This window comes from Ictalurus punctatus, chromosome 4 (genome assembly GCF_001660625.3).
Source record: "Ictalurus punctatus breed USDA103 chromosome 4, Coco_2.0, whole genome shotgun sequence".
In the NCBI taxonomy this organism is placed as follows: domain Eukaryota; kingdom Metazoa; phylum Chordata; class Actinopteri; order Siluriformes; family Ictaluridae; genus Ictalurus; species Ictalurus punctatus.
In genome coordinates, this window is record NC_071284.1 from 18,930,636 (window position 1) to 18,954,749 (window position 24,114).

At 36.9% G+C, this 24,114-nt stretch overlaps 1 protein-coding gene across 1 annotated transcript in view; it reads right to left on the reverse strand.

The window, feature by feature from the left end:
- Positions 1–4,032: 4,032 nt before the first annotated feature.
- Positions 4,033–24,114, reverse strand: part of rasgrf1 (Ras protein specific guanine nucleotide releasing factor 1) — a 444,677-nt gene continuing 424,595 nt past the window's right edge. The window contains exons 24-27 of the mRNA XM_017465599.3: positions 22,843–22,922; positions 22,589–22,706; positions 22,189–22,257; positions 4,033–4,490 (exon numbers count right to left, since the gene is read on the reverse strand). Coding sequence (XP_017321088.3) covers positions 4,398–4,490; positions 22,189–22,257; positions 22,589–22,706; positions 22,843–22,922 — 360 coding nt within the window. The 3' untranslated portion in view covers positions 4,033–4,397. The remainder of the gene's footprint in view (positions 4,491–22,188; positions 22,258–22,588; positions 22,707–22,842; positions 22,923–24,114) is intronic.

Sequence of the window (24,114 nt, forward strand, 5' to 3'; positions counted from 1 at the left end):
ACTGTTTACACCTGTGTAACATCACCTTTTCTTTTAATACCACTTATTAATAATTTGGGCAGTGAAGACACCAGTTGGTTAAATTTAGCAAGTGGAATTTTCCCCCATTCATCTATTATGCATTTCTTCAGCTGCACAACTGTACAGGGCCTTCATTGCCTTATTTTGTGCTTAATAATAAGTCACACATTCTTGATCAGAGACAGGTCAGGACTGCAGGCAGGCCATGCTAGCACCCGAATTTTTCTCTTTGAATAATGTTGAAACTGGAGAAATCATTATAATTTGCATTTTCTGTTGAATTTGGGAAAACCACTTGAAGCATTCACTGTGTGGAACTATTTCAATTGCTTTTGTTTGATTTGTTCATTGCAAACAGCTGAAAGTCAATAGACAATAAACCTGATTTGCAGTGGGGGTTGAATAATTTTGATTGCAGCTGTACATATTATCCCTGAATTTCCTTGATCTCATGTTTCAGGAAATAACTCAATGAACACACACATACCACATAAGACATATATTAACTGTTGTTAAATACATTATTAATAGTAAAACACAATAATCATACTAGTACTACTATACTAATGCATGCTAAATAAATGAAAAAATTTGAGGCACCTTAGTGGTTATAAGCACAATAAATCCAGAGGAAAGAATGGCAGAAAATAGGTGATTGCAGTTGTTTTACAGATGTATTAATTTTCATGGTCATTGCTTCTGTGGAGTGCTCTGATTGTGGAATGTGCTGATTCAACAAAGGGAGCCCCCCCCACCCTTTCCGCCCTGAAGTTATCACTTTATGGTTGAAGGACCTTGGGTTTTATCTGTTGAGTAAGCCATCTGGTTTTGGTGATTCCAAGTAAAGGGCTTGTTTCTCAAACCACTTGTGGCATTCTGGGGGGTTGATTTATGGTTTTACTGCAACATTCGGTGAGGTGGCCCCTCTGACAAAGGTTGCTAGTGTTTATTAATGGTGTATTTCTCTGTCCACCCCAGACTTGTGGCACTAGTCTCCACAGCGTCTTTCAATTATGGTTTGAGTGGTTGAGGGATGTCTAAATGGAATGTCTTATCTTTCCTTGTCATCATCTCTGCTGCCTCGTTTATTCCTACAGCCTGACGCTGATAACAGCTTGGATGGTCCTTTTCCTCTTTGGCCCAGAGAAAATAATGACTCTTCTGTCCAAAAACTATTTGACTTGTTGGAGCACAAAATATGATTTCACTGTGCTACTGTCCATCTCAGATGAGACAGAGCCTAAAGAAGCTTATGCTTCTGGACAGTGTTGATGTATGATTTCTGCTTTGCATAGTAAATCCTTAAGTTGCATCTGTGGATGTAGTGGTAAATGGTGTTGGCTGACAAAGGTTTATCAAAGTATTCCCGAGCCCATATCAGGATATCCATTACAGACTCCTGACGGTTCTTAAGACAATGACGTCTGAGGGATCGGAGTTCATGCGTATTCAGAAGTATTTTCAGATTTGCCCTTCATGCACCAAGATTTTACAGGACTCCTTGAATCTTTTAATTATATTGGTGAAATGTCCAAAATCCTACTGATTTGTCTTTGGGGAATGTTGTTCTCAAAGTGTTGGATTATTCGCTGACGCATCTGTTGACAGATTGGCGAGCCTCAACTTATCCTTGCTCTTGAAAGACTAGGCCGTTTTGGAAGCTCCTTATATACTGTGATTAGACGATTGCCTCACCTGTTTCACGTCAGCTTCTTATTTCAATGTGCCACATTGTTATTAGTCCTAAATTGCCCCTGTCCCAGCTAGAACGTATTGCATGCCTCAATTTCAAAATAAACATTTATCTTCAAAAAACTATGCAGTTGATTAGGCAAAACATCAAATATACCTTGTCTTTATACATTTTTGTTTAAATCCAAATCAAAGTACATTTACAAATCACTCCTCTTTGTTTTTATTGGCATTTTCCATACTGTCCCAACTTTTTTGGAATTTGGGGTTGTAGTTTACTTCTCATTAATCATACCTGGATAGTATTGGAAGGGCTGGAAAAATGTAAAATTGGTATTGTAAATAGGCCTGATGTCTTTCAAAGTACAAAGACTTTCTCCAGATGCAGGGTACATCAAGTGCAATTTTTGCTTAAGCTGATGGGTGATTGTAGTAAATGTACAAATTGTGGCAGTAATTTGACTCTAAACTAGCACAACAAAAATGATCAGGAATGTGGGTCAGAGAGACCATGTGAAATAAACCTGGTCATTTTGTACACTGTGTATAACCAAAATATTCCTCAGGGCATCTTTGATATGAATCTAATCCTAATTTCATGGTAAACAATATTGTATTCATATGACAGTATTGTATCATTTTGGAAAGAGAATAAAAAAATAGCTATATGATTTATATTTTACACCTGGTCTTTTCAGAGTACCTTCTGTAATTCTCTGATAAATTTGATAAATTGGTCATTGAATGTAAATATAATACAGTTCAAAGAAGTTTGGGGGTATAAATAGGATAGGCAAAATACAATGTAACTAGGAGACGATCTTACAGGAAAGAATTTTTCATCTACTCTCAAGAGAGAATGCAATTCCATCTGCAGCCTATGTTAGCGACATGGGTCCATCCATTCATTCCTTTGATTTTTTTTAAGTCTACTATATTGTTACTTTCTGTGTATCTTGTAGTTTTCTTTGTGTTTTATATAATAAACATTGTTGTTGTGTTATCTCTAAAATATCAAGTAAGTCCTTTGTTATGATTAATTGTTGTTAGAAATAGATTTCTCAAATTATATAAGTTTTGGTGTTAGACATGTTTAAAACAGACTTCTGACAAGATAAAAGGCCTATGCTTGCAATTTGATCAAATAATTGATCAAATAAGATCAATTGTACAGCATAATAATTGTATAATAAATAGGCTACATAAAAGGCTCTGCTGAAGTAATGGCACATTCCAGTAAAAGCTTAGTATACAGCTGGATATACTAAATGTTTAAATGAACACTTCTAATACTTTAAATAAAAGGCCATTCTTTGAATCCAAATGCTTATGCTAACTAATATTGGAATTAATAAAACGCTGGAGTAAGATCATTAATTAAGTTTTGGATTCAGATGTTTAAGTAATAATAAATTAATACACACAATTAACCGTTGACTGTGACTATTTCCATCCTTGATTTTAGGGGTGCAGTGAATCAAGTATTACAATTTTAAACTCAGTCCTACAATGTAGTTTCTGAGTATATGAACTATGTTTAATTATTGCATTCCAAAACAGTAAAAATGGCAAATTCTTATATTGTGTTTTTATCAATGGAACTAAAGACTCATGGGTCACTACACTATGTATGACAATTAATTATTTATAATAGGAATTACAAATCAATCACATTTTTAATGTTGAAAAATTAGTTTCTTTGCAAAAAGTGATATGTAATGTGTATAACAAATTGTTACATATTGCAGGACAATTAGTCCTGTACATGAGAGTTTTATCCAGGTAAAATGCTTCAAACCAGCTCCAACAGTGAAAAATAATTTCACTCTTTTACAGTTTAATATATTTTTTTTAAATGGCAACATGCTAGCATTAACCAGCAAATTATGCTCACGTTGGCATGAACATAGAGCCCTATATTCTCATCAAAGTTGCTATTTCACTGAATTGCAAGGTAAAATCTATATAATGGCATTTTGTATGCAACAGCATAAATCTTACTGGCAAACTGTTCTTTTGATGTCTTTGTCACCAAATAATGCCTAAATGGTCCAAGTGTTAATTGTGCCACATGCCATACAGTTTGGTAGCAAATGCTGCAGGTATTTGCAATATGTAATAATTACATACCCATATGTGTATTGTGTATATTTATATTCTTAAATATGACATTAGTTTATTTCTGGCTTAGAATATCACCTATGTTCTTTATTACATGGTGTGTATATATATATATATATATATATATATATATATATATATATATATATATATATATATATATATATATATATATATATATATATAACATCTCATGTTCAGTAAAAATACTTGTCTACTTGTTATGAAATGCATCAAATAATTACTCGCAGCAAAGGGAGGACCAGAATTTTATGTGTGACCTGAATCAGTAAAGAGACCCCAAATAACATTTAATTATATATTGATCTCAAATAATATACATTATTTTTTGGTACTGGGAAGTGAAAAAAATGCTGTTATAAAGGGAAATACCATGATATCTGCAACTCCTCTATAATGTGATAATGGTTGTGTGCTTTACTAACCTCTAGAAATAAAAAGTTACAGGAACAATAACACATAATAATATATAACCTAAGACATACTGCGTATGAATACATGATGGTCTATACAACTGTTTGAGTTTCACAGAAGCCGTCTTCTCAGTTGGGCACTTTGGGCTCAATTCTGAGCGAGGCTTCGTACATGCTTTCTTCATCCAACACGTTGCTACTGTCTAGCAAATACTGGGCTGCCTAGAAAACAAGGAAAAACAAAGAATCAGTTCCAGTTTAAATTCACTTCTTTATTACCTTCTTAAAACTTATTTAAGTTTCTGTGCTGTGAGGGGGCTATAACAGGCAATTAAGAGCAATAATTCCTGTTGACTCAGCAAAAGTAGCTGAAAACAATTTTACAAAAGGACAAGTAACACTGATACATTCCTTCTTGATAAGGATTGATCATGTGTTGGTGTTAGAGTGTCTTTAAATACATACATCAGCAGGCAAATCTAAGCAATGCACAATTTTTTGTTCAGTTTGCCTCTTCTCGTTTTACTGGTTAAACAACCATAAGGCAACTGACTGAAATTAACTAATTGAGAAAAAAAAAAAAAAAACCTAAACACCTAGATTACAGAAATATATTCATCCCATGTAATACTTTGGGAAGCATCCTTTGCATTCATTACCACATTAAGACTTTATGAATAAGTGTCTTTAACTTCCACACATAACTTCAACACCTGTACTTTACAATTTCATCCCAATCATCCATGCAAAAAAGTTCCTTCAGATTGCCAAGGAATCTCCTGCACACATTCCAAGACATTGATCTTCCTTTTGTGAAGTCATTCTTTGATTGACTTGGATGTGTGATATGGATTGTTGTAAGGAGGTTGGAAGGTGAAATTCGTCTTCATTATCAGCTTTCCAACACTGGTCAAAATAACTTGTTTTGTGAAAATAACAATAACACAAAATTATGTCATTTTGAGCTAGTCATTATCCCATCTATTTTGACCGGCACTCCTATTCAAGCATAAAAGTAGTAGCCCTTACTAGCCTTCACAGTAGCTATGGTGTTCTTTGGATGATGAATTATGTTGTCTTTCTGCCAAACATATATCTTTTAGCATTAAGTCCAAAAAGATCAACCTTTGTCTCATCAGACCATAAGAGTTTTTCACACATGGTTTAGGGTCACTAAATGTTTTGTTTTTGTTTTTCTTTTGAAAAATTTAGACAGGCTAGGATGTTTTTATTTTTGTGAGAATAGGCTTTAGTCTTGCTAGCCTATCCCACAGCAAAGACTTGTGCTGAATATGGGAGATTGTTGTCACTTGCAAGGAGTTGATGAGTTTTGTCCTTGTCCTGTAATCAACTTTGGGAGGTCATCCTGATCTTGGTAAAATCACTTTGATACATCCAATGGCTTTGATATACTTTTATAGTTATTTCCTGATCAGCACCCTCCAACAATAAAATCCCACAGATGTTCTGTCAGCTACTTGCAGAACATGGCTACCTCAAATAAATGCAACCATGAAAAGGTTTTGAGGAAATCCTTTAAGAACAGCTGATCTTTATTTGGGGTTAATCAGAATCACCTTCATTGACAGCAGCTGTATGGTACTTACCTTTGGAACCTTAATGTATGTAATGTATCTCACAGCCACAACCCCCCCCCCATTATAATAATATATATATATATATATATATATATATATATATATAAAATATGCCATGACACTCAAAATGGAGCACAGGTGCATCCTGTTTCCACTGATCATCCTTGAGATGTTTCTACAACTTGATTGGAGTCCACCTGTGGTAAATTCAGTTGATTGGACATGATTTGGAAAGGCACACACCTGTCTATATAAGGTCCCACAGTTAACAATGTATGTCAGAACACAAACCAAACCATGAAGTCCAAGGAAACGTCTGGAAAAAAACAGGCACCATTCATCACCTGGCCAATACAATCCCTACAGTGAAGCATGGTGGTAGCAGCATCATGCTGTGGTAATGTTTTTCAGTGGCAGGAACTGAGAGACTAGTCAGGATTGAGGGAAAGATGAATGCAGCAATGTACAGAGACATCCTTGATGAAAACCTGCTCCAGAATGGTCTGGACCTCAGACTGGGGTGAAGATTTATCTTCCAACAGGACAATGACCCTAAGCACACAGCCAAGATAACAAATGAGTGGCTACAGGATAACTCTGTGAATGTCCTTGAGTGGCCCAGCCAGAACCCAGACTTGAACCCGATTGAACATCTCTGGAGAGATCTGGAAATGGCTGTGCACCAATGCTCCCCATCCAAGCTGATGGAACTTGAGAGATCCTGCAAAGAAGAATGGGAGAAACTGCCCAAAAATAGGTGTGCCAAGCTTGAAGCATCATACTGAAAAAGACTTGAGGCTGTAATTGGTGCCAAAGGTGCTTCAACAAAGTATTGAGCAAAGTCTGTGAATACTTATGTACATGTGCTTTTTTTATTTTATTTTATTTTTTAAAATAAATTTGCAAAGATTTCAAACAAACTTCGTTCACGTTGTCATTATGGGGTATTGTTTGTAGAATTTTGAGGAAAATAATGAATTTAATCTATTTTGGAAAAATACTGTAACATAACAAAATGTGGAAAAAGTGAAGCGCTGTGAATACTTTCCGGATGCACTGTGTATATACACACACACACACACACACACACACACACACACACACACACACACACACACACACAACCAATTCCCATAAAAGTTGGGACACTGTGTACGATGTAAGTTAAAACAAAATGCAATGATTTGCACATCTGATAAACCCATATGCTATTCACAATAGAACATAGAAAACATATCAAATATTTAAACTGAGTAACTGAGTACCATTTTAAGAAAAAAATAAGGTAATTTTTAATTGGCTGCAAGACGTCTCAAAAAAAGTTGGGACGGGGCAACTAAAGCCTGGAAAATAAGTATTACTAAAAAGAAATAGCTGGAGGTTAATTGGCAAAAGATTAGTATCATCATTGGGTATAAAAAGAGTATCTTAGAGCGGCAGAGTCTATCATATGTAAAAATGGGCAGAGGTTCAGGTTTTCACAAGTGTGAAAATCAATATTGCACGCCTGTGATCTTTGGACCATGAGGTGGCACTGCATTAAAAACAGGCATGATTCTGTAATATAAATCACTGCATGGGCTCAGAAACACCTCCAGAACTCATTGTCTGTGAACACAGTTCACCGTGCCATCCACAAATGCTGGTTAAAGCTCATCATGCAAAGAAGAAGCCATATTTGAACATGATCCAGAAATGCCACCATCTTCAAATGAGCCAAAGCTCATTTAAAATAGACTGAGGCAAAGTGGAAAACTGTTCTGTGGTCAGACGAATCGAAATTTGAAATTATTTTTGGAAATCATGGACGCCGTGTCCTCTAAACTATAGAGGACTAAAGAGGAGAGGGACCATCTGGCTTTTTATCAGTGTTCAGTTCAAAAGCCTGCATCTCTGATGGTATGGGGGTGCATTATTGTCTATGGAATGGGCAGCTTCACATCAGGAAAGGCACCATCAATGCTGGAAGGTATATACATGTTTTAGAGCAACATATGCTTCCATCCAGATTCGATCCTATCTTTGCTTCTGAGAGACTCTGCCTCTCTAAGATATTCTTTTTATACCCAATCATGTTACTGACCTGTTGCCAATTAACCTAATTAGTTGCAAAATGTTCCTCTAGCTGTTTCTTTTTAGTAACACTTACTTTTCCAGCCTTATGTTGCCCCCTTCCCAACTTTTTTGAGATGTGTTGTGGCTATCAAATTCAAAATGACCTTATTTGTTCCTTAAAATTCCCTCAGTTGAAACATTTGATATGTTTTGTATGTTCTACTGTGAATAACATATAGATTTATGAGATTTGCAAACCATTGCATTCTCTTTTTATTTACATTTTACACAGTGTCTCAATTTTTTTGTAATTGGGGTTGTGTGTGCATATATATATATATATATATATATATATATATATATATATATATATATATATTCACAAGTCTGTACATTTTAAATTCTGTTGAAAAACTGACTACTTCTTTGGCGTGGCTGACGAGTAAAGAAAATGCTGCTATTTGAAAGACATAAACCAATGTTCCATTGATTTCCTTTCCTTTCTAGATGTTGCACAATTGCAGGGCAGTTAGCTTCCATGAAGGTATAATTATACCTAATGGGCAAAAAATGGGAACCACATCAACCACTAATTGGGACCCATAGTGGCAGGAATCACTCTGTCCCATGCTCAGTCTATGAACAATTTAACTGGGGGAAGAGCGGACATTCAGTTATTGACAGGGTTGTTAGATTAGGCTAGCATAAAAATACTCCACAAGAGAGAAATAGTTTGTATATAATGTACCCTTAGTTTTGACAGGTATAGGTCAAAGGTCAAAAAGATACACATTCTAACTCTCTATATCTAGATCAAAGGTCATGATCATAAAAATATTTATAGTTATGTTAAATCGGGACCACATCCATTCGTGACACAAACGTTACCATACATGGTACGGCCATATGTTTCCCACCTCACACAAGTTGCACACATGGTCTTTCTTTTCACATAGAATATGAAACTCTCTGAGGTAGGTCATAAAAATATATAATATTATATAATATATATATAAATATATAGTTATGTTAAATCTGGATCACATCCATTCGTGACACAAACGTTACCATACTGGGTACGGCCATGTGTATTCCACCCACACACGTTGCACACATGGTCTTTCTAACACTCTGACGTAGGTCATAAAAAGATATATAGTTATGTTAAATCGGGTTCCCATCTATTCCTGACACAAACGTTACTAGTTATGTTAAAATCGGGTTCCCATCCATTCCTGACACAAATGTTACTATACATGGAATGGCCATGTGTATTACACACACACACATCCAAACAAAAATATGACACACACAAACACACTTCATTTTCACATTATTTAAAAGGAATTTATGTGTTATGTACTAAATTACCATAATTATGAACACAAGTTTTTAAGTTGACAATCATTTTTAAAATTACGTTTCTCCATTTAGATTGTCTGCAGTAGAATGCAGTCTTTTAAACCAGGAAAAATGATTGCCTTTAAGTTGTATAACAATAGTAAGTCAAATCCAGTGTGATTTACATTACAAATCTCATACGTAACATCTCTGCAGGATTTATAGACGTTAAAGCACTGAATGAAATTAGCAATATAGACAAAAAATAAACACTCTGTGTCTACTACTTTTATCTCTCTCATAGAACTATCCACAGTCCAAAGGCTGTGGAGCTAGAAGGCTACGTGTGCGAATGACAAAAGATTTTAAAAAATAAAATAAAAAATGTATCATTACATGAAATTAGATTACACAATGTAGTTGAGGTTTACATGAATAAGCAGAAATGTAATTATGCTTATCTTTCCTATAGCACAAATGAAAAGCCCTCTCTAGATGAGCAGATTTGTCAAATGAAACTTTTTCCTTCTTATCCACTGCTACGGTAAACTAAAGAGTAGATATTCAAATTACACTGCTAAATATGACTAGCATTAGCTACGTGTAGTAGTGCAAAATAGTCCATCAAATGTATTAGCAGGTGTAGCCTATACACGAGTCCACTATTGGTCATATCACTATTGAGAACATGCCCTAAATTCATTGCTTTAGTAGAATTTAATTGCAAGTGAAATGATACTCACATTGTAATGTCCTTAGTATTTGTTCAGTCTACAGGTCCTCTAACACTCTGTTAAATGAATAAATGTAAATGTACTACAACGTAAATTTTGTTTAAAATCAATTAATTCAGAAATTACACACAATATTAAGTTGATGTAATTATCAACATTATTATGTCAACACAACTCATCAAAATAATGTGTACAACTTAAATATTTAATTAATTCAATAAATTAGAATTTTTTATCTTGCAACCACACATTAAATTTAGATTGTGGGGGTTTTGTTTTGTATAGCTCCGCTGTTAGAAAATACATGATGGTTGAATGTGAACATAAATGAGCAGAATGTAAGCTTGTGAAATAAAATAAACTTTATTGATTGCACTTTTGAGAAAATGGCATGACTTTGAATAAAAATTTACTGAAATAAATACTCTAAAACATTGATATACCCGAAGAAATGTAAAAAAAAAAAGAAAAAAAAAGTTTTTACATACCTTCTAAATAGGTCCCTTTAGGAGGTAAACGTTTTAAAGACGGTGTTTTATAAGAAATGCGCGTATTACATGCCTTCTAAACCTAACCCTTTAGGATGTAAAATGTTTAAAGTGCTGCTTAAAAGAATCAAGAGTTTTGTTTAAACTAGAAGACACATTTTCCGGGGCGATGTCTTGTAGGCCTATACACACTGTCCTACACATGTGTTTTCCCGGGGTGACAGTTCTGTAGATAGTGTAAATTTTACATTTATGAGCTCTGGTGACAGTGTCTGAAGTGTGTGTGTATGTGGGTGTGCGTGCGTGTGTGTGGGTGTGTTAGAGAGAGAGAGTCATGTGTTTCTTGGGGGTTTGCTGACCAGAATGCTTACAGTGTGTTTATGTTAATGAATTAAGGGACGAGTCGTGTGTTTCAGGGTTTAACGATCCCTACCAATGTGTACATTTGTGGTTTAAGTGAATCTTTGTTTCTGAAATTACTTCTGTGGTAATTATCAGTTTGTGTAACTAATCTATCAGAAAATACTAGATCTGGTGACTGAATGTGGTAGATGTATTAGAATTTTGGACATGTTATGCATGTGTAGCTCCCTATGTGTATGATCTATGTGTAATCCTTCTGTCAAGAAATGAACAGACTGAGGTTTGTGAAATAATTGAACTATTTATTGGCTACGTTGTTGAGAAAAACACTGTGATGTGTAAAACATTTCTACAGTCCTTCAACGCTGTATGATGTCGCTGTTCTCTTTTACTGAAAGAAAGGTCAAAACCATCGGTGTTATTCGTTGTGGAGACTGAAGTGACAATATGTCTGAAGAAAATGAAAATATGTATTACGTATCCTACCTTCTAACCAGGTTATTTTAAGGGTGAAAAAACCTTTTTTAAAGACGGTGTTTTAAAAGAGTCGTGCATTTTGTTTAAACTATAAACAAGATTTCAGAAAATGGTTCGTCAACGAGGATACTTACACAGAACTACCGCTAAATACATAAGCTTTTGTCTATGCTTTGACATCCCATGTCCCAGCAGTACATTTATGACCTCTGGTGACCATGTGGGTGTGTGGGGGTGGGTGTGTTAGAGAGAGAGAGACACAGGTGTTCTTTTGGGGGTTTTGCTGACCAGAATTCTTACAAATGTGTTTGTTAACGAATTAAAGGGAGTCGTGTGTCTCAGTGTTAAAATAATGGTTAAGACGTCGTAGCTAAAACACAGAAGAAACTCTGCAACTATCTGTTACAATGTCTGCTCCGAGAAATCCTAATACCCTTAGATGATTGCTGTGTATTCACCAACAAGAGGACCTGTTGAAATGAGAGAGGACCTGACTTTTGCTCCAAAAAAATAAAAAATAAAAAAACCAAGAGGTTAGTTTGACAATTTATTAATGAAGGTAATGTAAAGACGTTGTTGTTTAACCCTGAGCAGGGCGTCAACAACTCCAAAGATCGTGTCTTAAGTCCGGGGGTTTAGTTAGGAGGTAGAAAAACATTTAAAGATGATGTTTTAAAAGAAACAAGTGTTTCATCCTTAATGGTAAAAAAGAAAAATGGTTGTACTCCAATATAAAATAAAACGGCGGAGACACACTGAGTACATTTCTGTTCCACAGTCTATAAGGATCCCCAAACTTCATGTAGTGTGAAAAATATATACACCCTCCGTGACTACGTTACTTAAGGTTTAAACATTTTAATTTTGTGATGGCAGCAAGACAAAAACGGTTGTGCATTTGGTATCTGGTGATTTTAGAATTAGGTCCCAAATGTCAAATTTGTTTTGTGTATGGTTTCGTCAGGCAAAGATCACGATGGTATGGAAAGAGTATACAAGAGTAATTGGGGTGATTTAATGCTTAGGACTTGTACAGTACTTCAACTCGGGAACGTCCCACCATGGCGTTCAGAGAGGCATTATCTAAGGTACACGTATATATAATATAGATCAGATCACCAGTCTGTCTTTACCCACTCCTGATCTGGGGGTTCGGGGGGGGGAATAACAGTTCAGGCATATTTCCAACAGAACAGAATATTAGACATTTAGTGTAAACTAGTGTAAAAAAATAAAATAAAATAAATAAAATCTCTGAAATATTTCAGTGAAAATAGTGGTCCATATTTAATGCATTATATTAGAAATGATAGTACAGTCTTTGTTGATCAGTGTCACACATCGTGACAGTTGTTTATTTAAAGAGACAGGCAGGCAGACAAATCCTAAACGTGATCCAAAACGTAATCCATAAACATGCAAGAGGTCAGACGATTGGCAAACAGGCATACATGGGGCAAGGCAGGAATCTAGGTCGTTAAACAAAACAAGACACGAACTAAGGCAAGAGACTGGAAGCGGATAATCCAGCGCGAACTCGCTTATGGCTATGGCTATGGCGCGAACTAAACTAACGCTAAACACTTACTTACTTACTTACTATTTACGACTTCTCAATCTTCCGCGTTGTGTGCTGGGAAGCGCGCGGTATATATGCGGACATGATTAGCGTGTAAACTGCTATCAGCTGGGAGCAATACAGACCCACGTGAATTCCCAGCCAATGACGGAACAGGGAGGAGACATGACAGACATAAACAAAACACACGTGTCCCAATGTCACTGCGGTCGACAGCGGAAAAGCAGGTGCTCGCGCATTTGCGCTTAGAGCACACTGCCTCAAGGGGGAATCGTGACAGAACCCCCCCCCCAAGGGCACTCCTCCCGGAGTGCCATGAGTCATCCCACCTCATTGGCGGCCCCGGCCCCCTGGGCTGAATGTCCCGAGCGGAGACATGAAACTGCACGGTGTTCTTGGCGGCGTAGGGAAGCAGAGCGACGACCTCAGCTGAACAGGGGGGCTGAGCGACGACCTCAGCTGGACAGGGGGGCAGAGCGACGACCTCAGCTGGGCAGGGGGGCAGAGCGACGACCTCAGCTGGGCAGGGGGGCAGAGCGACGACCTCGGCGGAGCAGGGAAACAGAGCACTGTACTCAGCAGAGCAGGGAAGCAGGGCGACGTCCTCGTCGGAACATGAAGGGAGAGCGACGTCCTCGGCGGAGCAGGAAGGCAGAGCGACGTCCTCGGCGGAGCAGGAAGGCAGAGCACTGTACTCGGCAGAGCAGGGAAACAGAGCACTGTACTCGGCGGAGCATGAAAGCGGAGTGACGTCCCCAGCTGAACTGGGAGGCAAAGCGAAGTCCCCTGTAAGGCCAGGGAGAGTAGCGTGGGTCTCCGTGCGGCCAGGGAGAGGAGCGTGGGTCTCCTCGAAGCAGAAAGGGGGAACGCTATTTGCCATGGAGCAGGGGGGCTGAGCGACGACCTCAGCTGAACAGGCGGGCTGAGCGATGACCTCAGCTGAGCAGGCGGGCTGAGCGATGACCTCAGCTGAGCAGGGAGGCTGAGCGACGTCCACAGCTGCACAGGGAGGCTGAGCAACGTCCACAGCTGCACAGGGAGACTGAGGCTCTGAGGTCACTATGTGAACCTTGGGCATGGGCGGAGCTTGGCTGGCCGTGTCGGCGGACTGGGGCGTGAGCGGAGCTTGGCTGTGCGTGTCAGCAGACTGTGGCGTGAGCAGAACTTGGCTGTGCGTGTCAGCAGACTGGGGCGTAAGCAGAGCTTGGCGGTGCGTGTCAGCAGACTGGGGCGTGAGCAGAGCTTGGCGGGGCGTGTCAGCAGACTGGGGCATGGGCAGAGCTTGGCGGGGCATGTCAGCAGACGGGGGCGTGAGCAGAGCTTGGCTGGGCGTGTCAGCGGACTGGGGCGTGAGCAGAACTTGGCTGTGCGTGTCAGTGGGTTGAACTGGGGTAACCGGGTCGGTAGACTTGGGCGTGAGCAGCATTTGGTCCTTAGGCTGAGATATTAGCAGAGCTTGGGTATCAGAGCCTGGAGGCTTGGCTTGGGCGTCAGAGCCTGGAGGCTTGGCTTGGACCTCAGGGATGTGAGACTTGACCTGGACCTTCCTGACGTGAGACTTGACCTGGACCTTCCTGACTGGAGGCTGGACCTGGAGGTCAGGGACTGGAGGCTGGACCTGGAGCTCAGGGACTGGAGGCTGGACCTGGAGCTCAGGGACTGGAGGTTGGACCTGGAGCTCAGGGACTGGAGGCTGGACCTGGAGCTCAGGGACTGGAGGCTTGACTTGGATCTCAGGGACTGGAGGCTTGACTTGGATCTCAGGGACGTGAGACTTGACTTGGATCTCAGGGACGTGAGACTTGACTTGGACTTGGACCTTGGCAAATAACTTTTATTGCATTTAGGCATACAATAAAAGTTAATAAAAAAATTAGGAAGAAATTACTTGTGCACTACTGCTGCGGATATTGTCAAACCATTTTGTTCAAACTTCAGCATGACCCATAGAGAAGCAGAAACTTATGGCACCTTATGAATACCATGTGAAGGATTAAGTTGACTCGTCCCTTACAGTTACAAAGACATGTCCTTGTGCAGGATCACCTTCACACCAGCATTGATCCCCTCTTATCCCATTTCAACGTATAAGAAAAGGCAAAAAGTAATATAAGATGTATAAGAATATATTTATAAAATATAACACATTATGAGGAAGAAACATAAAATATTATTTAACAAGGTCTGCCGTTCAGCCCCTCTTAACTGTAAGAGCATCATCAGTATTGTACAGCAGTTGGGGACAGTAGTTAGCTTTCAGATGTCAGATATAAAACAACTTTTTGAGTCACAGTGCCAAACTACTGGTATTATATTTGGATCCTTCTTTTTCAGCATGAAGGACTGGCATTTCTTTAATAGACAGATGGTACAGCCATATACTTGGTCAGAGGATTTAGGAATTTCTTTGAGAAAGGTTCACTGTTTTTGTTCTTTTATCATAGCTTCAGTTTGTATACTTACTTTGGTTAGTGACTTAAACTGTTTTATTAGGTATTGACAGATTTCATTAACAGGGAACGATGATAGGTGAAGATTAAGTTGGTATGCGTGTACAAAATAAAACTGTCTATATGTATATTTGTCTGCTATGTATCTGTTTAAACACTGCTGTAATGGCGATATAAAGAGAGAGAGAGATACCCATTTACTAATTCATAGAACCCCTTGCCACCTTTTCAAGTTCGTTATACATTTTTCTTTTCAAGCATCGTGTTCAGACATTGCAATTCATCAGTCTGAAGGTTAAGGGTTACTTAGATTTTTGCTTCTTCAGCATCAAAAAAAGTCTAAACATTAATCTTATTATTAAACTCAGAAACAATATAACTGTCTGATTGTGATCATAATAAAAGGCAATGTGAAAGGTGACTTAATTCCAAATGAGATTTCTCTATGTTCTATATGACCTTTCTACAGTATATGCCATTAAGTCCTAGCTTCCAGCCATCATTACAGCATGGGAGAGGAAATCTCATTTATCAGATGTGCGATGTACGTCTAGACAATCTGATAACAAAATACACATAACGTTTATGTTGAGAAAATTCAGCTTGATCTTTGTTCCCAAATAACATTGGATCAGATCCATACTTTACAGCATCTTTCCCACACGTATTTAATCTGTATTACGAGTACTGAACAAGTTAGAGGAGGAGAAAATGTAGATTTACTGTTCATTGGAACTTTATTGTTTATTTAGATCTGTCTTGATTCATTTTCATATTCAAATTTTTAAAAAAATACATAAGTTTCTGCTTCTCTATGGGTCATGCTGAAGTTTGATCAAAATGGTTTGACTTAATATCCGCAGCAGTAGTGCACAAGTCATTTCTTCCTAATTTTTTATTAACTTTTATTGTATGCCTAAATGCAATAAAAGTTATCTGCCAGATTCAGATGCTCCTAAACAAATTATTATAAAGTATGAGTAGGTAACTGATCAACAAAGACTGTACTATCATTTCTAATATAATGCATTAAATATGGACCACTATTTTCACTGAAATATTTCAGAGATTTTATTTATTTTATTTTTTTACACTAGTTTACACTAAATGTCTAATATTCTGTTCTGTTGGAAATATGCCTGAACTGTACTCAGTGTGTCTCCGCCGTTTTATTTTATATTGGAGTACAACCATTTTTCTTTTTTACCATTAAGGATGAAACACTTGTTTCTTTTAAAACATCATCTTTAAATGTTTTTCTACCTCCTAACTAAACCCTCGGACTTAAGACACGATCTTTGGAGTTGTTGACGCCCTGCTCAGGGTTAAACAACAACGTCTTTACATTACCTTCATTAATAAATTGTCAAACTAACCTCTTGGTTTTTTTATTTTTTATTTTTTTGGAGCAAAAGTCAGGTCCTCTCTCATTTCAACAGGTCCTCTTGTTGGTGAATACACAGCAATCATCTAAGGGTATTAGGATTTCTCGGAGCAGACATTGTAACAGATAGTTGCAGAGTTTCTTCTGTGTTTTAGCTACGACGTCTTAACCATTATTTTAACACTGAGACACACGACTCCCTTTAATTCGTTAACAAACACATTTGTAAGAATTCTGGTCAGCAAAACCCCCAAAAGAACACCTGTGTCTCTCTCTCTCTAACACACCCACCCCCACACACCCACATGGTCACCAGAGGTCATAAATGTACTGCTGGGACATGGGATGTCAAAGCATAGACAAAAGCTTATGTATTTAGCGGTAGTTCTGTGTAAGTATCCTCGTTGACGAACCATTTTCTGAAATCTTGTTTATAGTTTAAACAAAATGCATGACTCTTTTAAAACACCGTCTTTAAAAAAGGTTTTTTCACCCTTAAAATAACCTGGTTAGAAGGTAGGATACGTAATACATATTTTCATTTTCTTCAGACATATTGTCACTTCAGTCTCCACAACGAATAACACCGATGGTTTTGACCTTTCTTTCAGTAAAAGAGAACAGCGACATCATACAGCGTTGAAGGACTGTAGAAATGTTTTACACATCACAGTGTTTTTCTCAACAACGTAGCCAATAAATAGTTCAATTATTTCACAAACCTCAGTCTGTTCATTTCTTGACAGAAGGATTACACATAGATCATACACATAGGGAGCTACACATGCATAACATGTCCAAAATTCTAATACATCTACCACATTCAGTCACCAGATCTAGTATTTTCTGATAGATTAGTTACACAAACTGATAATTACCACAGAAGTAATTTCAGAAACAAAGATTCACTTAAACCACAAATGTACACATTGGTAGGGATCGTTAAACCCTGAAACACACGACTCGTCCCTTAATTCATTAACATAAACACACTGTAAGCATTCTGGTCAGCAAACCCCCAAGAAACACATGACTCTCTCTCTCTAACACACCCACACACACGCACGCACACCCACATACACACACACTTCAGACACTGTCACCAGAGCTCATAAATGTAAAATTTACACTATCTACAGAACTGTCACCCCGGGAAAACACATGTGTAGGACAGTGTGTATAGGCCTACAAGACATCGCCCCGGAAAATGTGTCTTCTAGTTTAAACAAAACTCTTGATTCTTTTAAGCAGCACTTTAAACATTTTACATCCTAAAGGGTTAGGTTTAGAAGGCATGTAATACGCGCATTTCTTATAAAACACCGTCTTTAAAACGTTTACCTCCTAAAGGGACCTATTTAGAAGGTATGTAAAAACTTTTTTTTTTCTTTTTTTTTTTACATTTCTTCGGGTATATCAATGTTTTAGAGTATTTATTTCAGTAAATTTTTATTCAAAGTCATGCCATTTTCTCAAAAGTGCAATCAATAAAGTTTATTTTATTTCACAAGCTTACATTCTGCTCATTTATGTTCACATTCAACCATCATGTATTTTCTAACAGCGGAGCTATACAAAACAAAACCCCCACAATCTAAATTTAATGTGTGGTTGCAAGATAAAAAATTCTAATTTATTGAATTAATTAAATATTTAAGTTGTACACATTATTTTGATGAGTTGTGTTGACATAATAATGTTGATAATTACATCAACTTAATATTGTGTGTAATTTCTGAATTAATTGATTTTAAACAAAATTTACGTTGTAGTACATTTACATTTATTCATTTAACAGAGTGTTAGAGGACCTGTAGACTGAACAAATACTAAGGACATTACAATGTGAGTATCATTTCACTTACAATTAAATTCTACTAAAGCAATGAATTTAGGGCATGTTCTCAATAGTGATATGACCAATAGTGGACTCGTGTATAGGCTACACCTGCTAATACATTTGATGGACTATTTTGCACTACTACACGTAGCTAATGCTAGTCATATTTAGCAGTGTAATTTGAATATCTACTCTTTAGTTTACCGTAGCAGTGGATAAGAAGGAAAAAGTTTCATTTGACAAATCTGCTCATCTAGAGAGGGCTTTTCATTTGTGCTATAGGAAAGATAAGCATAATTACATTTCTGCTTATTCATGTAAACCTCAACTACATTGTGTAATCTAATTTCATGTAATGATACATTTTTTATTTTATTTTTTAAAATCTTTTGTCATTCGCACACGTAGCCTTCTAGCTCCACAGCCTTTGGACTGTGGATAGTTCTATGAGAGAGATAAAAGTAGTAGACACAGAGTGTTTATTTTTTGTCTATATTGCTAATTTCATTCAGTGCTTTAACGTCTATAAATCCTGCAGAGATGTTACGTATGAGATTTGTAATGTAAATCACACTGGATTTGACTTACTATTGTTATACAACTTAAAGGCAATCATTTTTCCTGGTTTAAAAGACTGCATTCTACTGCAGACAATCTAAATGGAGAAACGTAATTTTAAAAATGATTGTCAACTTAAAAACTTGTGTTCATAATTATGGTAATTTAGTACATAACACATAAATTCCTTTTAAATAATGTGAAAATGAAGTGTGTTTGTGTGTGTCATATTTTTGTTTGGATGTGTGTGTGTGTAATACACATGGCCATTCCATGTATAGTAACATTTGTGTCAGGAATGGATGGGAACCCGATTTTAACATAACTAGTAACGTTTGTGTCAGGAATAGATGGGAACCCGATTTAACATAACTATATATCTTTTTATGACCTACCTCACAGTGTTAGAAAGACCATGTGTGCAACGTGTGTGGGTGGAATACACATGGCCGTACCAGGTATGGTAACGTTTGTGTCACGAATGGATGTGATCCAGATTTAACATAACTATATATATTTTTATGACCTACCACAGAGTGTTAGAAAGAAAATGTGTGCAACGTGTGTGGGTGGAAAACATATGGCCGTACCAGGTATGGTAATGTTTGTGTCACGAATGGATGTGATCCAGATTTAACATAACTATATATATTTTTATGACCTACCTCAGAGAGTTTCATATTCTATGTGAAAAGAAAGACCATGTGTGCAACTTGTGTGAGGTGGGAAACATATGGCCGTACCATGTATGGTAACGTTTGTGTCACGAATGGATGTGGTCCCGATTTAACATAACTATAAATATTTTTATGATCATGACCTTTGATCTAGATATAGAGAGTTAGAATGTGTATCTTTTTGACCTTTGACCTATACCTGTCAAAACTAAGGGTACATTATATACAAACTATTTCTCTCTTCCACAGCTGCCAAGTCTTTGTTTTATACCAAATCGTCTGAATTACATAGGATATAAAAAAATCACAGCCCTGTTAAAATGGGAGGTTTTTAAGATGTAAAAATATTAAACCAAGATAAATCATATCAGAACCTTTTCTACCTTTATTGTGAAATATTAACATATTAATTAAAGTGGAAACAACAATAAGAATCACTTTTAAGGGTGTGTGTGAAAAAAACAATGTATAACAACCTGGTATCATAAGTGTGCACACTCCTAAACTAGTTACTTCTTAGTTGAAGCACCTTACAATTTTATCACAGCATTTAATATTTTTGGGTAAGAGTCAAACAGTTTGGCACATGTTGACTTATTTTGCCATTCTTCCTTGCAAAAGCATTCTAACTGTCAAATTTGATGGGCATCTCCTGTGCAGAGCCCTCTTCAGGTCACCCCACAGATTTTTGATTGGATTTAGGTATGGACCCTGTCTAGGCCTTTCCAAAACCTTGAACTTGTTTTGGTGAAGCCATTCCATTGTTGATCTGGAGGTTTGGTTTGGGTCATCATGCTGAAAGGTGATCTTCATCTTAAGTGTTTTAGTAGACGCCTTTAGGTTTTCGACAAAATTGACTGGTATTTGGAACTATTCATTATTCCCTCCACCCTGATTAAAGCCTCAGTTCCAGCTGAAGAAAAACTGACACAAAATATGACGCTGCCACTACCATGCTTCCCAATAGGGATGGTGTTCTTTTTGTTAAGTGCTGTGTTTTTTTTTTTTGTTTGTTTGTTTGTTTTTTTGTGTGTCAAACATATCTTTTGGTATTATGGCCAAAAATTTTGGTCTCATCAGACCATAACACACTATTTCACATGGTTTTTAGAGATTTAATGTATTTTTGTTAATTTATTTTTTGGTTAAAAAAGACTTCCGTCTTGCCAACCTACCCCATAGCCCAGACAAGAATTTGGAAGATTGTTGTCACATGTAGGGAGCAACCAGCACTTGCCAGAAATTGCTGCAGTTATTATGTTGCTGTAGGCCTCTTGGCAGCCTCCCTGACCAGTTTACTCCTGATCTTCTCATCAATTTTAGAGGGGCGTCCTGTTCTTAGTAGTGCTACTGTTCTGCCATATTTTCTCTACTTGTTGATTATTGTTTTTACAGTGTTCCATGGTATATCCAATGCCTTGAAAAAGTCCTGGTTGATATTTTTCAACAATGAGATCCTGTACCTGCTTTGTAAGCTCTTTGTAGCCCATGGCTTTTCCAGTTGGATGTTTCCAAGAAGATGTCAGGAAAATCCTGCAGGATCAGCTGTACTTTATTTGGGGGTAATCAGTCACTTTAATTGATGGCAGGTATATACTATTTAGTATATAACATGAATTTGAATGTGTATGTGAATGTGTGAAAACTGTAAGTGCAGGCAAAGTGTGTATTATGAACAAGACCATTTTTATTGTATACTGTATACTGTGAAGACTGGGAGAGGAAAAGTGGGATTATGGAGTGGATAATGTCAGTAGATCAGAAATATGCATGAAATATTGCACTTGTTTATTATGTAAAGGCTGAGAAAAATTAAGAAAAAATATCTCCCTTTTCCAATTCCCAAACTTTTTTTGGGCTAGTTTCAGGTAATTTGATTTTTTTTTTCTGAGGTTTAGTTAAGATGGAAATATTGTTGACACCTGTAAACAGTCTATAACTGCTTAAAACAAGCGGCTATACTGTATGACTATGTTGTTGACTCTCAACTGCCTAGTGTACTACCCCTGTAGGGTTATTCTAAAAATTCACTATCTTGTAGCCTGTAGCATTAATCAAGTGTGATAGCCTCAAACATTAATCAAGTGATAGCATTTGTTGGGCTGCCCCAACAAAATCTATGGTCATGAGCTGCTGTTTTACTCAATTTTTTTTTTTTTTTTAATTTCACAGTCAAATAAAAAAATGGAAAAATCATGTCTGACATTATTTATCTTTATCTTTACAGTACAAAAACTGGAATTTTAAGAAGCATTAGTAGACTTATTATATCCAATATATATGCGCACTTTGTGGGTATACAGTTATTAATTGTAGCCCATCTGATCCTTTGCACAATTTGTCAGCCACCTCTACTCTGTCCATGATTTTAAATACCTTTGGCTGATGATCAATCTTGTATGATGTTTGCTGAAATTGACGTATTTCTCTGATGATATGGGAGATCTAGAACAGAATAAAAATCAGCATGAGTTAAACATGATTAATTATGGTGTGTTCCTCCTCAAAACAAATGCCAACATTGTAAACAGAAAATAGTAATGAAAACAGAATAGTGAATGGTTACAAAATCTAAACCATGGAACCAGTAGTACGAGTCAAGTTATTTCCAGTATGATTTTCAAGAAAATCAAAACTGAATGGTTTGTCATGTTGATTTGCTTATTAACACACCAACAATTCTCAACCCTTTCCAAAATATATTTCAAAATGACTTCTAGATTTCCTTACTTGAAATTACAAAACAGAAGACTCAGCAAAAACAGCACTTGTTTACCATTCTCATCTTGGAAAAGTTAACCAGGTTGTCTTCTGTGTAGTTTGGTGTACCCTCCTCAATGAATGCCAGGTCTGTGAGGTACATCCCCAAGTATGGCACACATGGAGGGTCACAACTAGCAGGCACAATATTACTTAATTAGATAAAGAAAGTACATATTCGGCCAAGGAACACATTCAAGAACACAGTCACATAACTTCATGTTACAAACAACACAATAAGACAAAAGTAGTAAGCCATATCAAGTTTACTTTTTTAAGGCTTCTCTTAGGTTCTTGAACCTTCCCTCAGATGAGACCAACTTCTGCAGCTTGTCAATAACTGTTTTCGTCTAAGGAGTGAATTAAAACCAAAAAGACATTACACATCTCACATATGTAGTATATCATTTGCTACAAAAAAAAGATACAGTTTAGCAAGTAACAATTTGATATGCTTCAATTCAATGCTGATTCGTTGCAATTTGATTCATATCGGATCCTATAAGATCCAGTTCAGTTAAATTAACGTACTGATTTATGCTAGTTTTGACTCCATAAAGAACAAGAATTTCAAAGATTTCTTCACCATCTTTGTTTTGTCTGAGAATTGATACATCAATTCAATGCACTACATTAATTCTCCTCCCAAATATTTTTTGATTTTATCCCAATTATTTTTTTTCATACAGCATAGGGACAAACACTTCACTAAAATGATGTGGACTGGGTGTTGTGTCTGTGGCAGCTGGTATTTATTTAAAACTGCAGTACAGAACTTTCTTTGGTTAAAAATGAACAAAAATCAATTATTGAGCAATAACATAAAAAATCAGTGCTCAAAACTGTCTACTTACCTTACCTTCGCACGGAAAGCATAAAATAATCATGTATTATTTGAGCTGTCGGGTTGGATTGTGCTGGAAATGTCAGTTTGACGTTATTCATCTTTGTGTGGTTGTATCATGTCCATAAACAGAAAGAAGAAGACTGGGCTAATATATCGCATATGTGGGTACTGAAAAGCTTGTGTGGGTGCTGTTTGTAGCTTGTTCTTACAACAGTGACTTAAAATTTAAACTTGTCATCTAGATGGTTGCTTTTAAATCTGGATAGTTCTAAACGACAATCATCTATGACATCTGGGGAATCACCTGTTGTCAAAACTAAGAAACCTTGAACTGTGGAGAGCCTGCACAGGGAATGCGACAGAGCCCATGAAAAAGGATAATAAATATCAGCATGGCTTTTTAGAGTTGGTGACAACTCTGAGATCTGAAGGGATTGAAGACTGACTCTGGCTTTTTTTTCTGCTGGACAAGTAAGACATTTCAGTGGCTCAATAGGTAGCTACCTAACATTACTGCACTTGTTTGCTTGATTCAGCTACAGTGCGGTGAAAAAGTATTTCTTCTGTTTTTGTGTATATCTCATACTAAATTGTTTCAGAAATTAAGATAAAACAAAGGGAACCTGAGTAAACACAAAATACAATTTTTAAATTATATGTTTTTTTTTTGTTTGTTTGTTTGTTTTTTGAAGCAA